The sequence below is a fragment of the Dermacentor variabilis genome, chromosome 1, assembly GCF_050947875.1.
Source record: "Dermacentor variabilis isolate Ectoservices chromosome 1, ASM5094787v1, whole genome shotgun sequence".
NCBI classification, from domain to species: Eukaryota; Metazoa; Arthropoda; class Arachnida; order Ixodida; family Ixodidae; genus Dermacentor; species Dermacentor variabilis.
The window spans coordinates 44,801,468-44,819,853 of record NC_134568.1 but is presented as its reverse complement, the minus strand read 5'-3'; the positions used below and the strand labels follow the sequence as shown (position 1 = coordinate 44,819,853).

The 18,386-nt window shown below is 44.0% G+C and overlaps 1 protein-coding gene across 1 annotated transcript in view; it reads right to left on the bottom strand.

Annotated features, from left to right (window-relative positions):
* Positions 1–18,386, bottom strand: part of LOC142576801 (nose resistant to fluoxetine protein 6-like) — a 57,467-nt gene that overhangs the window by 33,333 nt on the left and 5,748 nt on the right. Inside the window, exons 2-6 of the mRNA XM_075687050.1 lie at positions 14,977–15,188; positions 9,664–9,775; positions 7,552–7,636; positions 7,068–7,156; positions 1,023–1,202 (exon numbers count right to left, since the gene is read on the bottom strand). Coding sequence (XP_075543165.1) covers positions 1,023–1,202; positions 7,068–7,156; positions 7,552–7,636; positions 9,664–9,775; positions 14,977–15,188 — 678 coding nt within the window. The remainder of the gene's footprint in view (positions 1–1,022; positions 1,203–7,067; positions 7,157–7,551; positions 7,637–9,663; positions 9,776–14,976; positions 15,189–18,386) is intronic.

The window sequence follows — 18,386 nt, the reverse complement described above, 5'->3', positions numbered from 1 at the left end:
CGTGTAGTTGAGTGATGCGGCGAAAACGGTATTGCCTATAAATCGTGAATAGCTTGAAGTCCGTGCGCTGTCTATTGAACTACATGCAAAGCAGCCCTTTGCCTCTTTGTGAGAAAATTGCTTGAAATTTAAAAACTGGAATGTGAAGAGCCATGCCCTTCGTGCGCATACCATAAGGGAGCGATACACATTAAACGCTCAAGTCGTCGATAGACTAGCAGATGTTCTCGGTGAGTAGTACCTAAGTTCCTTCTGTTCCATGGAGATTACGAACTCAACTGAATCGATGTGTAGCTGAAACGAGACTCGCTAAGCCACAGAGAAGTTGGCCTACTGTGTCGTCTTGGGTGCCCCGTTTCAGATAACTACACGTATACTTCGCGTAGTGCTTCAATTTAAATCACACTAATAATTCTCGGGCAGATTTCTTTCAGCAGTCGCTTATGGTTGCAAGTACACTCAACACAAAATGCCGAGTCGCTTTTATACTGCCGCACCTACGTTTCGATGCTTAACCTTGGCTCAATATCCTGTCCTGTCAGCCTACCTCCCGTGGTGTAGTGGTTAGAGTGCCTGACTTCTGAGCGCGCGAGGACGTGAGCTCGAATGCTACTTTCGGGCACCTTTTCTTACTTCTTTTTCTTCAGCTCAGTAATTTTTTATCAGGGTATAAATGCCTAATTTCATTAGTTCCACCTTTGCGGAACATCGGAAAGAATGACCGTTACTCCCTTGAGAAGCATCGGAAAAAGGCAACTGTTAATCTTCGAAGCAGTAACCGCATGGGGAGTAACAGTTCATCCCTTTGCAATTACCCCCTAAGGGGAGGAATCGTTGTGGCTTATCAGTTTTTCCCCTAAAGGAGTAGCCTCAATACCCAATTTCATCCTTTTCTTCCTAAATTGTGGCACTTTTGAAGCTGATATACCGGGCAAAACGAGGTTCGCATTGCTCCAGGCCTCCCGCAATGACACCGAAACGGCTGCTGCGTGCGTCACAAGCGTGCTCTGTCTTTTACTCACACCAGACGTCGGACGGCGTTCCGTAGCAGTGGCCGATGACGATCCAGACGATGCTGAGAAAGCGGATTCCGTGCAGAAACTGGAACCTGTAGGCGTCCGAGTTCTTGTCCTTGTTGACGCTCAGCATGGAGCGAGTGTTCGACAGCAGCGAGAAACAGGTCGCCACTCGGACCAGGGCGTCTGTCACGAGAACATTGAAAGCAGGCTGCGGTTAGCCAAGAGCGCACGAGCCGCGTACCACATGCAAGCGTCGGCTCTTGAGTGCAACTTGGCGGCACCCCGAACCTGAACGCGAATTCATTTTGCGATGTGTGTTGGGGCGGCGAAAGAAGTGTTTTGGTCATATGCAAAGACCCTCCATTTAATGCAGTATCTGGTAGCAGCCGCCACAGTAATAGTGACACCGGTGATATTACAAATTCTTAAGCTTAGCGATTGTGCCTTCACACAACCAAGGGAGATTTCTTTCGGCAACATTATTACGCGCCTTTCTCACGGTACAATTTTTGCAATGCAACATACCCAGAGTAAATACTCTGTTGCAGCGGAAACGACGTACTCCTTCTATCGACTTGTAAAGTGTGTGTCTTCTTCGTTCCTATGACACACGAAGCAAAGGAAACCATTGCAGCATCACATCTACAGAATCAATCTTCGAGATATGACTCGTAAACTTTGTATACAGCATACACACGTAATCTGATACCATTCACGTGATGTGCGATCTTGCTGAGCTCACGACAAGATAAATGTGATGTCGTCCTGGGGGCTATACCTATACAAAACCTGGGCAGAGCTCCATCGTCGTGTTGTCTCACTGCGCGGAGCTTGCGGGCGACTTCTATTAGGAGCGATGCGCATTCATGTTGGTCCCCACTAGATGCTATCGGCACCACGCAATGAAAAAACGCGGTGATATATCTCTCGCCGAATTTCAGGAATCCAGAATATTGCTTCTGACGGTATGACACATACTAGCTTACGCTGCATTTGGAGAAGCGTACATGCGATGTGTGACCACGTTTATCCAATCAGACAGTTCGGAAGGTTGCCAACCATCGTTTGTTACCCGCTAGAGTAGGTACCGTTCATCAAACCAAGAAAAAAAAAAGAAAGAAAGGACGTTGTTCACAGAACAGTCCTGAGGCGCCTCAACATAGCATTGTTTTACATAGTTTCTTGTGAAGTTCCAGAGTAATTTGTGCATCGGGTGATTTCAGCACCATGCTGCTCAAACTTTTTTTCTGTTGGGCTTGTTGGTAATTAAACTCCTTTCTCCTTCTCCTTTAAACAATTATAATTTCTGCTTTCTCTATGGGATCTACAGGCCTACCCAGGCTCATTTCTGTTTCGTATCTTTTTTGTTGATTCCGTTGTCATGTAGCTTGTTCAAGTAATTTTACATTATTTCCAGTGCTCATGGCATTTATTTTCATCCTCAAATAAATAATTATTATTTCATCGTTCATGTCATCTTTTTTTTCTAATTCTTAGGGGGTTGGAGGTTGAGCCGTGCATGTCTCGGGGGCAAACTTAGGTTCATATATATCCATAAACTATCATGGATGATTCACAGCAACCACCAAAAATCTAAGTACGTCTTTTGGCAATAAACAAATATGCTTAAATGCTTAAATAAATGCTCTTTTCGAATTAGACTTGGCAACAGCCAGAACATCTCTCGCGCCTTCTTTTCCAGGTTACCGCGTTGACTGCCACACGATAACAGTTTATAAAAAACTTATTACGCTAGACTAAGTTTTCAAATCGTGCTGCGTGATTGGCTGTGAAGCGTATAATACAGCATTAAAATCGCCAGCTACGCACTGTCGCACGACGATTGCCAATCCAATATTAAAGCGAAGCTTTCTCTACAAATACCCCCTGATTATGACTATACTGTATTGCCTAATAGCTCTCATCTTCGGTCATAAGGTAGTCCATGGTCTCGTGAGTAGGGCATGTGGCTGCTTTGCTGACGGCATTGCGTCCGAAATGAACCATCGGACCGAGTTAGGTTGCTCGGTATGTAAAAAAAAAAGAAAATGAAATTCCATTACGTGCCCGATTTAGCGATCGAACATCGGTCCCCCAGCACAGCAGCCCCATGTTGTAACTATCAGGCCAGAATCGCTTTTTATTTTATTGCCTGTACAACTTCAGTGGCAGATATTCACATTTACTGCGAAAGGTCTCCATTCCTTAAACGAAAACACGTATGAATTCCTTAAAGAAAGAAAAAACGAAAGTGAAAACTTCCTCAGACCTACAATTTCATTTGATACGGCAAGCCGGCGTGGCGGCTCAGGTTGCGCTTTGGGGGTTTCACAAATTTCTGCAACGCTTAATAACCTTGCCTCTGAAAGAACGCGCATTAACTACTGCATGACGCTCTCGCGTCCTTGTTTTCCAGAAGCTGCGAAGGCCGGGGAAAAACCAACATGTTACAGCACACAGCCGTCGTCGTTGTCACCCAGGTAAGAATAGAATTCCGTGTGGCGTTATACGAAGTTCATTTTCAGTGTGCGCTTAAAGACGTCCCAATAAACTAGTACAGCCCAGCAACCTATTAAAGCGTGTGTTATTGTTTAGCGATAGTTGGTGTTGGCAGAATACAGGTACATGTGCCATTTTGCCTCGCGTTTTCGCTGAAAAAAAAAATACGGGGACATTTGACCACAGTTGCACCTGCACACACACACACACACACACACACACACACACACACACACACACACACACACACACACACACACATACATATTATATATATATATATATATATATATATATATATATATATATATATATATATTATATCGTCTTCTATTGGGCCAACTCCAACTAGCTCTTTGAAATGATCGCAGCGGGTTGATGATGATGATCGTTTCTATACTATGACACATACCCACCACCGGCGCTTGTTCAAGAAGCGGGTAGCACATTTAAAATAAATAAGATGAACTGAGTACATGTACGGCAATATAAGAGCTGTCGCAACGGATAGCACGGGTGCGCGAAAGGCCATGCGCACGCGCCAGTTTTCTTTGCGCCATGCACGCAGAAATGAAATGATCAAATTTATAGCATTTCGTTAACTACTTCACATGGACTCCTAAATGCGCATGGGATCAGCTTATTTTTTTCTTCTTTCATTCAGAGGGCAGGCCAGTGCAGAGTTCTTGTTATGTACCGCCCGTATAGAAATACTATAGCCCAGCAATGTATATGAACTTCAGGCGAATGATGACTGCAGCTCCGTCTCGCGTACGTCTTTGGCAGGCAGTAGATGACTGTCGAAAGTCTCCCAAGGCGAGCGTTCGTAAGATGGCTGCAAGTGCGACAGCGAGAAGGCAATGGGACATCGGTTACGAAGTGTGCGGTTAGTCAACTAGCTTAGACATGCGGTTATCGGTTGACGTTTTATCGTTTTTTTTTTTACGTTAATGTAACGGTTCCTGTTGGGGTTGAAGTAGCTAAGGTATTATGTGGGGCCAGCTCCTGTGTCTTCTTCTTTTTTTTTCCTGACGGCTGTATTGTGGCTCAGGTCGCCCTTAAGATTTTGTATATTTTGGAAGGTACAAAGATATTCGCAAATTATGAAGGTGCGTCGCACTTAACGTTAGGCGAAAGGAAAGGAACGGGGCAGAAACACCGCGAACTCGCAACTAATTTTATTTCCTGTAAGTACGCGCGTATAAACTGTTTGCGCAAGTCTAACGCAAGTTTGTCGTGGGAGAAACTTGGGGATGCACGTGCCTTATTGTGCGTCAAATTTATTTATTTATTTATTTATTTATTTATTATTATTACCCTCAGGGCTTACAAGAAGCATTACAGAGGGGAGGGGCATTAGAATATCAGTACATAGAAAATAAATACAAGGAGAAGTGAAGAAGAGCTATACCGCAAATAATATACAGCAACAACAAGTAAATAAGCACAAAAGTAACAAGGCAAAAATAAACACCTAAACATCAAGTAAGAAGAATATAAAAAACGAAAACATGGAATAATAGCAATGAAAGAAAACGATAGCAATAGGTGACAACGTGATAGTGACGCAGTTTTGAAGTAGGTTTATAATTCGTTTGATAGTGCTCTGCGAAAACGGTCTGTATCAGTGATAGCGACTAGTGACGCAGGCAGGTGGTTCCACTCAAGACATGTTCTCGGCAAGAACGAGTGTGAGTAGGTAACTGTGCGCTGCGCAGGTACATGAACTTTGAAGCGATGATCGATACGTGCGGAGACATAAGAGGCTGGTGTAATGTACCGGGACTTGAGCTCGTGGTTATGATAGTAGATTTTATGAAAGAGCGAAAGACGAGATAATTTTCTTCGGGAAGAGAGAAGGGGAATGCCAAGACTAAGTTTCATGTTAGTAACGCTAGAAGTACGGTGATAATTGTTAAGAATGAAACGGACCGATCGATTTTGGACACTTTCAAGGATATTTATTAGAGTAGCATGCCCAGGGTCCCATATCGAGCATGCGTATTCGAGGTTAGGCCGGACATAAGTGACGTAGAGTTGTTGTTTTAGTTTCGGTGGAGCTAAAGAAAAGTTACGTCTGAGATAGCCTAGCATGCGGTTAGCTTTCGACGTGATGTATTCGATGTGTCTTTTCCATGAAAGATTGTTAGCAATATACACACCGAGATATTTGTAAAAAAGTACTGGGTCAAGGGGAGTATCATTAAGTATGTAGGCGGGGCAAGCTGACTGGTTACGGGAAATTCTCATTGTTTTGCATTTAGAAATGTTTAGTTCCATTAGCCAAAGCTTGCACCATGCTGCAGTGTTACCGAGATCATCCTGGAGTGTAAAAGTATCGTTAGTGCTTTCAATCTTGCGGTATATAACACAGTCGTCAGCAAATAGACAAATGGAACTTGCAATTTGGTTAGGAAGATCATTGATATAAATTAGGAAAAGTAAGGGTGCCAAAACAGAGCCTTGAGGCACCCCTGAACCGACCGGAACTTCAGGAGAATCATTATCATTAATGCTTACATATTGTGTACGGTTAGAAAGAAACTCTCGAATCCAGTTGAAGACCAGGGGATCAATATTTAGCTGGCCGAGTTTTAGTAGGAGTAAGTGGTGGTTAACTCTGTCGAAGGCTTTTGCAAAATCTAAAAATATACAGTCTACTATAAAGCCAGCGTCTAGGAAAGCATGGAGATCGCTACAAAATGTTAATAACTGCGTTTCGCATGAGAAGGACTTACGGAACCCATGTTGACTGTTATGAAAGAACTGGTTTGATTCCAAAAAGTTGACAAGATGAGAGAAAATTATGTGTTCAAATATTTTACATGGTACTGATGTCAAGGAAATAGGTCTGTAGTTGTATGGGTTATGGGTGTCGCCTGACTTGTGAAGTGGAATTACGAATGGGGCGCAGCGCACACGAAGCTATCCCGGACAAATTAAACTAAACCAAGAAAAATTTTAGTAAAGAAGCAATATCGAAAGACTGTGCTTCGGGTGAAGCACATATTAGCGTGCTTCACTAAAATTCCAACGTCACATATCCATTTTTTAAATTAATTTAATGGGTCACTAAAGAGAAATAAGACTCACGCTTATACAACTTTGGAAAATGAGCAGCCTACTTAAAAAAAGAATAACACGAAACAAGAAAACGTCCACCACAAATTTAGTTTTCCTTTGTTCGTATATGAATTATCCTGCGTATATTTCCTTTCTGCATTATTTATCTTTAGATACTCCAACGAGCAAGGGTGAGTTTATCACAGTGGAACAAAGAAATCACAAATCAACGGCAAACATCAAACTTGTCCGCGATAGCACGAACTGGTACACGCGCACACGTATTTTTTTTTCTTTTGTCGACGTGTCCCGTATGCTCGCTATGAGCGGGGTCGGTGGAAGTATAAAACGGTGTATGACGAGAAGGGAAACACACTAGCGTGTGAAGACGTCGTCGTAGCTTCGTTATTAGAAAAATCACGTGCATCCTATGGTTACCCGCAACGTATTGCGGTAGCGAGCGCGTTCGAGGAAGCTTATACTTACGACGCCGACACTTCACCGCTCTCTGTTCTGTGTAGATGTCCAGTCCGGTGCCTAAGGCCACGAGGAAGGCGATCGTGGCCAGAAATGCGCTGGAGGAAAAAAAAAGAAGAACGATCAAAGTAAGCCCTTTTTTTTCAAGCGGTGATGCATAGCGTAAGTGATTCAGGCTCACAATTCACGAAAAATCAGTGAGATGGAAGCGCGACAGAGGACGTCAAAGCACTTATGTTTCCTGTGGCGTTCTTTTGTGACACCGCGCATCGTTACCAAACTAGAACACCGCTTGCGCGTATATACATACATATATATATATATATATATATATATATATATATATATATATATATATATATATATATATATATATATATATATATATATATATGTGTGTGTGTGTGTGTGTGTGTGTGTGTGTGTGTGTGTGTGTGTGTGTGTGTGTGTGTGTGTGTGTGTGTGTGTGTGTGTGTGTGTTCGGACTACTCACATGATGATGCACTGACCCGGAGTCGGACGGGGATTATCACTGGTCATGCAGTACTTCACCTTGAAGTCAACCACAGGGGGAATTACTGCGAAAAACAAAGAAAGATGCGCATTGCCAATTACTCAGACCGTCCGCGGTTCGTTCATATGAAATGTCTTAGCGACCATGGGTTGTAAAGAAATATCAAAACACTCGGCACTGCAGAGGTTACCTTCGTCTACACCTCTCCCCCCCCCCTTTTTTTTTTATCTCAGACTTTGGGCCTTATGGCCACGTGTGTGGTCGACATTCTGCGCAGTACTTTTGCGGAGCGGCACCACGGCCAATTGCAGGTACTTTTTTTACGGGAACATATGGATTTGCAGATGTAAATTGACAGTTGAGCTAAATATTAAGAAGATAATGTAAGTGTGACTACAACGCCCTACAAAAGCGTGCTCTTGAAATACTTCCAAAGTAAAGATGGTCAGGAGGCTTCATGACCATATTTAGCACAACGTTACTGCCAGTTCCCATGAAAAGGACATTTATTACTGAAGCTGACTACGTTTTCGTCAGCACGTGTGTTCCGTGTTTCTTCCTTCTACTATCGTTTGAGTTGTTCGCCATGGTGTTCAAAAAAAAAAATCGTCAACCTTTTCCTCTCAAGAACACAAGCAGTGATTACTAAAAAGGAAATTGTTGAATAATAAAGCAGCAACAGAAATAATACAGGATACTTTACGTCACAAGGGAACCCATTTTTTTTCTTCATCGCACGGGTTGCCATGAGCCATATCGTCGAGCTGAAATTGCACATCAGCGTGGAGTCCCCCTTTATGTTTAAAAAAATTATGGTTTGTGTGCCAAAACCACTTTCCGAATATGAGGCACGCCGTAGTGAAGGACTCGGAAATTTCGACCAGCTGGGGTTCTTTAACGTGCAGCTAAATCTAAGTGAACGGGTGTTTTCGCATTTCACCCCCATCGAAATGCGACCGCCGTAGCCAGGATTCGATCCCGTGACCTCATGCTCAGCAGCCCAACACCATAGCCACTAAGCAACCACGGCAGGTTGCTTCATGTTGATACTGCAACAACGACTTGAGCAATGCATCGTCTATGATCCAATATCTTTTGTCGATTGGTTGATGTTGAAAGTTGGAAGTTTTAACTGTGAGAACTTCCCCAGACTCTGTCTTTATAGAGAAAAAATTCGCCGACAACTACGATGCTCCCTAATGCGAAATTTGAGCGCAGCTCCATACGTGTTTTCATTCCGCGATATGGCGGCTGGCGCGTACAATCTGTCTCATGCGGCACGTTGCAAACGGAGCGAAGTGTGGCACGACTGCCTCGCTTATCGGGGGATCGCGTGAGGCAGGGCGTGGGTGACGCATGGGGCGATTCACAGCAGCCGCCGCATACAGACCTTTACTCATACAGCGCTTCGTTTCCATATACCCGACGCACGCTACTCTGGCGCCCCGTCGTAGCCATCGTCGCCGCAGACCCGTCTTGCGAGGCACTACGCTTTTCTTCTCACACTTTCGCCATATCTCCTGCTCCTCCACTCTCCTGCTCGCGCTCTTTTCGCTAACGTCGTCTTTCATCACCCGCAGCCCTCCGCGTTCGATCTTTTATCTTTCGCTGTACTCGTTCGCTTGGTTACGAGGGACGCTGTGGCACGCCGACGCTCAAGGCAGGAACTGACGCCTAAGGGTTCTGCTTTAAAGGATTGCTAGAATTAAATGTCACGCCACAGGTGCGTATGCAGTAACCGCAGGTTAACTTCTGTTGGTTTTTGCAGTTGATTCTGATAACCTTATTGCGAAAATACTTCTTCATTTATAACAAACGAAATGAGCTGCAACTGAAGCAAATGCACCCACATTGGTGGAGTAGACAAAGAACTGTTGTCTACCGCCTAACCACGCCGTCAGTTAAGAATTTAGACGAAAAAATCATCATGTACTGGTGTTGAAGAGACACCATAGCTTCAAAGATTGCTTAAGCGATTGACTCTAAAGCAGGAAAATGAAAAGAAGGAATCTCTAGTGAATAATCGTTGAGAGATGGCAATTAAAAACAATGTATGATTTTCTTTTTTCTGAAGAACTAAGCACAACATACTTGCTTCAGCCAGCTCCTGCAGTTCTTGCTCGTTGCAGAAGTTCATGGTGCACATCGCCAGTCGAAATGTGGGAAATCTCTTGTCGTAAAAGTAGTTTATAAATTTTTTCACCTGCGCAATGAAGGAAAGAAAGAGAAGAAGCTCAGTTAATGGGCGACTTACCGATGGTCATTCGGAACGACGCTATAAGCACAAACTGAAAGAAAAAAAATGCGAAAATGTAAATCGCAACTCTAAACCAAATTCAAAAGCCTGTGATAATGACGGTTCGTCAACGTAGCAGAATGGACGGACAGAGCCACAAGGAAAGCGCAGTTTGTACAATTTAACGGCTCTCAAAGTAGAAAAATGTATTGGAATTATTGGCGCACAAGTTTGTCTCGTTAAGAACTGCACTCAACAGTAGCTTTCATGGCGCCTCGTCCACGAACAGGGCGGCGCAAAGCGGAAAGTGCCACGAAGACTGTACATCGTCACTATGGATGACGGATACATTGGCAACTTGTAAACCGCTTTTATATGGTTTGAAATCGAGCCGAATATTACAACGGTGGCTAAAAGTTGATGTAGTCGAAGAAACTTTGCCTCTGGTTTCGCCTTTGTATAAGTACTCGGCAAGGAATTTCTTCTTCAAGAAATTCCTTACCGAATACTACTAGTCCATCGGCTTTAAATATACAATATTGTCCAGCGATGCGCTTTCTCCGTAGAGCCATCACGTAACTGCTTGATAAGGCAACGTCGTATCTCACCTTGTGTGTAAAGAAGGGCGCTGCTGCATTACTAGATCATTGTAATGCATATATCAAGAAGGAGGCAGCATTTGTTGTGGTGCTTTGTTCACGTCATCATTCTATATACAGCAACAAACTATCATGAAGAAGAGAAACGGCGAGTTTCCTGCGGAGACAATGTGATGTGGCTGGCCTGTAATAAATTAGGCCGGCCTGAGTGGCAGTCAAAGCCATAGGGGTGAGTGAGTGAGAGACATGGTGCAGGACTTCGCTTTACTGAGAAGCACGAATCGAATAGTTAAAACAGTGTTCAAGGAGCGGTGAACGCACGCTCCAACTGTGCAGGGCAAAAAATTACCTCTTCCTAAGCAATTAAAGAGTGAAGAGCAGAGTTGAACATTACGTTATCGTAATTTGAGTGCGTTTTCTCCATATAGGAGAGCTGTTAAGCTAGAATCGCGATATGAGTAAGGAAGCGATAATTTAAATCTCCATCAAATTAGCTCAGCTGTGTGGTTATATTGAGTCCTGCGAAGGCCCAGTGATAGTAAAACGAACGTCTTTGTCAGAATTCATCGTAGTATGTCGTAACAGATCCTGACATTTATTTTTTTTTTGTTTCGCAGTCTGTAATTGCGCCATTAAGTTAGTGTTCATTAAAAATTGCGTACCGATGTTTAAACAAAACAGCGTGTTGCTAAAGAATACAGATGAAAGCAAATAATTCGCAGTTATACGAACTAATCCGAAAAGCAAAAAAAAAAGGCTGTTTACCGCACACTCTTGGTTACAGCTGCTGCAGCATTGATTGAATAGCAATAGCCACGTGTTCGCTCATACCAATGCCCTCCGCTAGTTTATGATTTTTCTTTCGTGATATTCGCGTGCGTATTCTTCCGTATCCTTGCGCGCGACATTAATCGCATGTAATTATACAAGTGCAGCACTTGCGCCGTGTGGTTGCGGATGCTTGGCGACAATGTTGGCATCGTGACAAGTGTGGTTGGCCCCAATTGTTTTCGTTGAGAACGGCACGAGGCTGATTTTAGTGAGGCAGCAGTCAAGACTTGTCATATTGCCGAGAATGTATGCAATATCAGAGGCAGCGGCTTTCTACACTATACTTTAATTATGCGCATTTTCTTCCTTGAACTTATGCGCATGTGCCTACGTGCGTGTCCGGGAAGTGCAGTGGTATAGGAACAGCTGAGCGTAGTCACAGCCCTTGTGTCTACTCATTACGGTGACGGTGTCAGTGTGTGCTTAGTCAAACAACGGCTAATATTTAGAATTACGCATGCTCTTGCATTGGGTGCCTCTTAACTATTGCCAAGTGGCAGATCGGGCCCTCTGTCGAGCTCCTGCGCAAGCAGCACATTTTTATGGAAGCTGTTATTATCCCTTGCAAGATAAGACTAAACTGCGCAGCGCAAAAGGCAACCTATTAGATGAATCCTGGCGGGAGATCTTTCAGGCAGGACCCCTACACCTCGCATCTGTCATTGCTTGCGTTAGTGATATTTTTTTTTTCTTATGCTCACTGAATAAGCAATCAGCACGCCGCTATATTAGTGATTATTCATGCAATAACTATGACTTGTGATCATAATTACATTTTTTGCTTCATTGAAATAACGGGCTACAAAATACAATCGCAATTGTTGCTTCTAATTATTTCCCCAGTGCAGCAAAATGTTGACACTAGAAAGAAAGACGGCGGCTTGTTCATATCTCGATTACGCGGGAACTGCATCGACCGAAAACACTCAGCTCCTTGAACACACAAAATCAAAATCAAAAATCAAAATCATGTTTATTTTTCCAAAGAACTTTGGAAGGAGGCCCGAACAAAAAGTGGAAGCTAGTCCACTTGACGCGGGACTAGCTTCCCTTATTTATCCAATACCCAAAATACCCAATGAAATACCCAAAATACCCAATGAAAGAGAATGTTATCGAAAACGTGAGAGAAGGGTGAACTGACAAACCAATGCTCCCTCCCCTTTTTTTTCTTTTTTTGCTGTTTAGAGCCAGCATTGCGAGTGTGTATTCTTTATTGTATGTGAAACTTTCAGAGTTTGCCTAAAGAAAGGACCAGCTATCAAAAAAAAATGTCTGGTAAAAGAAAAAGCGAAAAAATAACGATACAAAATACGGTCAAAAGTTTATAACAAGACAGCTAAATGAGAACACAGCAAGCGTTACTAAATCAAGTGAACGCAAGTTTGGATACAGCGATTTGTCTTTTTCCTAAGAAAGAGAACGCCTATACATCCTCGCTTACTTGAGGCACACCTCGAATTGTCCTATACGGCGGTGCCGACGGTGTCCAGACGGCGGTGCAGCTGCTCATGATCCAATCTCTAAAATTCTGCTGCCAGCCGCCACTCTATTTCCGTTATGCGTGTGCGCCTCAAGGCCACAACCTGGCCAGTTCTCTGCTTCAAGTTCGCCTACGGCGCTTCTCGCGGAACTCACTTGCAAAGCGCGCAGCTTCGTTTGCGCAAGAAGTAAAGGATCGATCAAGCTGCCTACCTGCTCTCTAGTTAACACGTAGCATGGTAACGATTATCAAAAAACGCAGCTGCGTGACACGTGTCGCTTCTGCACTCGTCGTTGCACTTTATCAGCATCACCATTACGTATGGACGACGTCAGTGCGTTCGGATGGCCGAGTAGTTTACGCCGACAGGCCAGAGCTAAATAGTCGGCCACTGCAATAAGAGTTCTGAGAAGAGTCGAATGCCTCTACAACGAAACGACCCCTAATAGCGAAGGATTTCGTTTGACCGGCCAAATTCCTATCTGCCATGTGTATTGTGAACACTTCCATAGCAAAGACCACCAAAAACGAATTTGCCTGTATAATGAAGAATTCTGATCGTCTGCGAGGGCTGATTTGTTGCTCTACAAAGGCGCATGTAGTGGCGCAGCCAATTTCCACAGCATCCACCACAGACGGGACGTACTAGAGTGACTCGATGCGGGCGCTGTCGCGCGCATCGATGTACCCTGTAGGCCGTGCACATAGGAAGCGCCACCATTCAGGGCATTCTAGACACTACAGAAGCAATGCTAGCCCCATTCTCACCCTCCTTTACTATCACCTGCGTGCTGTTCTGCTCGAGACTCATGATCAGCTCGGAACTGATGACTGACGTCACCATCCAGGCCGCTAAGGACGGGATGGAGGCTAAGGTCGACGAAGGCAGCGATGTTGGAAAGCCTTCAGAATTCTAATGAGGCCGGCAATAGCGGCATTTGATGTTCTGTACCTGTAACTTGTGTCGCTACCAGATTTCGTCACTGATCAAGCAGGCGCGTTGCTAAAAGCGTCGGCTGCAGTCGCGCATTACACCGAAGTGTACCGAATAAAATTAGCGGCTTAATTCCTTATCTCTTAAATTCATGCCTAATAGTTTTTTTCTTTATTTTTTTTTTGTGCCAGACGGGCTTAGCCATGCTTCAGAGCGAGCGGTACCCGATCTTTATCACAAGGTTACCCGCAAAACGAAAGATTTTGTAGGTCCCAAGCGCTTTGTTATAATGCCATTTGACCGAACTCTCCTTGAGCACGACTTTGCTTGGTGTCGCCAGGAGCGCTACGGTTCCCCCTTATGACCCACAGTGTACCGATGTGGAGCTACGCTGTGCCAAAACTCACTAACCGAAGGTAGGAATCCCGTGCGCTTCATTGTTACTTTGATATCGGTACCAAAAATGCATCCTTTCCAAACGTTCGGAAAAACAAAATCAAAATGACAGAAAAAGGGTAAAGGACAATTAAAAGAAGCGTAAGAGCATTTAGAATACTTCATGTAAATAACGGCAGTATTATTTTTGCATTAAGGATTCACTCCTGAAAGGGTGAGAAAAGAAATTAAAGTCAAACGTATTCGTTTTACTCTTGTATTTCGTAACGTTTTCATACGATAACTTACACCAAGTGATATAATGTGTTTGAAACACGTGGTAATTGCTACGCTAGATGCCAGTTCTATGATTATACATATATTGTTTTAAAAGGAGCAGACATGGAAAAATGCATGCGTAGTTACTAAGCTTTCGGCCGTGCTACGGCCAGTACGTTGGCAACGAAACATAAATTATCCGTATATGTGCTCCTTTTTTCAAAACTATATGCATACCGGACCTATAGAACATTCTCGAAAGCATATATATATATATATATATATATATATATATATATATATATATATATATATATATATATATATATATATATATATATATATATATATTGTACTGTAAAATAGGGAGCAGTGGGGCTGTGGCTAGGAGAGAGACAACGACGACGAGAAGGAACAACCTTCTTTCGGTGCTCGGTCGGCTACGCTACCTATATATATATATATATATATATATATATATATATATATATATATATATATATATATATATATATATATATATATATATATAAACAGATTGTTACTCTTGCATAGTGGATATCCTCCTGAACATCGCATTTCAGTTCAACGCCGCCTGACGCTCCTGTGAGCGCTTGCGCGGCACCGTTCAACAACGCTTTCTGACGACGCCGAGGCAATGACCTACCTTGGGGTGGATCATCTCGATGGCCGGCAGCACCTGGTTCTCAGCCTCGGTATTGTTCCGAGCGTAGATGAGCAGGCTGCAGTACTGGCCGCGGGCCTCCACGTCTCCGTCACGGTCTAGCAGTACTGTCTCCAGGCACTCATCGAAGGCACCGAAGTCGGAGCGCGTCGCCTGGAACGCTCCCGTCGGATACTTGCCGGTAGCATCAAGCACTGTAACGACCGCGCGGTTAACGAGGAGAGATTAATGTCGCAGCATCGAACTACTGCGCAACGTCATACAAAGTCATAGACGAGACAAGTGGTCCACAGGCGTATGGAGACAGTGATTGGCAACGGTCGAAGGGAAGGCTGGAGCCAACGTTAGCTCCATGCTCAAGTTTTCATTCTAGATGTCGCGTAACTAGGTGCCGCGATATACCTCTAACATCACGGCTGCTTGTAAGGCCACACTTTCTTATAACTTATCGGCGCCGTGTAACGTCACATCTTTTGTCATCGCACACAAAGCCTCGGTATCTAACATAATGCTTCAGATGAGCTTTCCAACCTTAATGATTACAAACTAACAATGAACAATGGCATTTATGTGAAGAACAAACTTGCTCATTGCTTATGTAAACATTCGTTCGGTTGTGTGTCCGGGTTAGCTATAGCTCATGTAAGGGTGTACATTTCAAGTGGGGTACTTAGCGTGGTCGTTGACTCGGGGCTACTCAGTGTTTTTTTCACTGAGAACAAATTTGGAGCAAATGTAGCATATGGCATCATTCGATCTCTTCAGGTTAATGACCTAAAGAAACAGGCGTTACTTGCGTGCTAAAATACAATGTTCGGGTAGTTAATAACAAGGATCCCCTACTATGCTTTTTAATTATTCACTGTGGCGCACATGTTCCGAATGCGAAATTGAAGCCGAGCACTAGTGAAGCCTACTTTCCGAGCAGAAATTCGAAGACTAGCGCCACTGTCGAGCTATATCCGTAGTATTTGCTGAAAAATGCACCGGTATTCCTGTAAACAAATCGTCGCGAAATGTTTGACGCATACTTTTGGGAAACATTATGGCCGGATACCTCGAAAGTGGTGCTATTCTAACAATTTCTGCTGCTTCACTAATACTCGCCTTAGGTTTCGCAATCGCGGCGTGTGCCCAACAGAGAATAATAAAAAAATGTATATACTTATTAAATCTGATAAAGAATACGCCCTGAACTGGCCCATTCTTCAAGTTCGGATTATGTAAGACTGCCCGCGGTTCTTTAACGTGCACCTATACGTTCTAATAGACGAGCGTTTTTGCATTACTACCCAATCGGACTGCGACCGCCACAGCCAGTAGTTGAACTCGTGACGCCACACTTAGTTTTATTTACCTTAAAGACCAACTGCCACGAAATTTCGGCCCGCGTAAAAAAAAGCCTATAGTTTCAGAAGGCAGTACAGATGTGGAGCTGCGTCCGAGCAAAATTTCCCGCCTGAAATGCGAGCGGACTCGTCGTAAGAGGCTCGCGTAAGTAGATGCTTTAGATACCAAAACCTAAAAACGATGCAGCTATTACGGCTCGCCGAAAGCGACCCATGACTCAGAACTCGCGGCTCCTTGGCATGACCTCCAAGATGAATCCCGTGGCTATCCAAGGCGCACTGAGAAGCTCCGTAGGCGGCCTGCTTGAACTTAAGTCATAACCGCTAACTACCAAGATCACGCGCCGTTTGCTTAGGTGTTAGCTAAAGCTTCTAATATGAAACCTAGAAAATTACCATCCCTGCAGCTCTCCGAAAATTGCTTCCGTAATATGAGGTACTCACTTATTACCACTTTAGTCAAAGTGACATTTCATTGCAGTTGGCGTATCAGCCTGCGGTCATGTCAACGTATATCTTAGCCCGGACACCCGATCACCATAAGTAAAGATGGGGCACGACTGCCATTCTAAATCGATGGGCGCGAAATGCAAAAACACCCGTGCGCTTAGATTTAGGTGCAAGTTAAAGAACCCCAGGAGGTCGAAATTTCCGGAGTCCTCCACTACGGCGCGCCTCATAATCAGAAAGTGGTTTTGGCACGTAAAACCCCATAATTTAATTTTAATTTTTTTTTTGCCATTCTAAGTCAGTTTTTTATGGTGCAAGCCTAAAAGCAAGCAGGACTATAAGTACACACAGGCTGGGGGCATCGATGATTGCAAGCAAGGTTATTAAAGTTTTCTTCAACCGAAATGAATTCAGCAGCCTTGAATGGAAGTGTATCGATGACCGGAAGTTTTGATCACAGCTAGATCACAGGTAAACATGCTTAGACTTTCTCATTCGACTGCTCCTTCCGGGTGGGTCACTGGCCGATAGATTTCTTATTGATTCATGCCAGACATACTTATGTAAATTGTCGACACAAATTTTCTTCTAAAAAAAAATCGAGGTGCTAAAATTTCAAAAGTGCTTTTGTTGCTGTTGTTGCTGCTGTTCGCGCCCAAAGGGTGTGCATGGTTGTGCAATGTCTGTAAGCGGACGACGTGAGCAGCTTTAATTTATGCAACGTCCGAGGCTGTCTGACTGGATTGAAATAGGCAGCTGTTATCGAACCTTCGAAGGCTTCGCGAGGGGAAATTTCGCAACTGAGGCGGCGTAAAGCCCAGAAAGAAAGGGAAGCAAGGTCGTTGCTACGTCCACGAGTTGGGTTCTTTCCTCATTAGCTTGCGGTAAACAGGCTCCGGTAAGGCATATATAACTACTGAAACAAGTGTCTCCGGGGTCTACGCGGAAAGAAGCCAACGATAATACCGTAAACACAAGGTCTGTAATCGAGCTCTATAGAATGGGTGCCTTAACCACAAATGTCGATGGCGCTTACGTACACACAGATATATATATATATATATATATATATATATATAATGTGCGTGTGTGTGTGTGTGTGTGTGTGTGTGTGTGTGTGTGTGTGTGTGATCGCTGATTTAGGCGCAAACCTTCTAGGAAATTCGGTCCCCAATTTTGGATGACCAATCACCACTAACCAAGTTCCGCGCACTGTAGATGCGGGCGTCGCTGTTATGATGCGTCATTTGTGAGGACGAAGGCACTGCTCAGCGCTCGGCCACGGGGTTTCTTTTTTTTCTCTCTCTCTCTTCTCCATATCCGTTCGGGCAGTAATTGTTTGTGACAATCACTTAGCGGTGTATGGGGGGTGTTTATTTTTTTTCATCACTCAAGGTCGGTCAGGTTCTAAGCGCTATAATAAGTTCCGGTTAGCGGGGCTGCGGCGACGCTTTCGCTTTTACACACGTGCAGAAATAAATTAATGACGTCATGGGCTTACGTGCCAAAACCACGATCTGATTAGGAGGCACGCCATGGTGGGGGACTCCGGAAATTTCGACCACCTGGGATTCTTCAGCGGGCACCTAAATC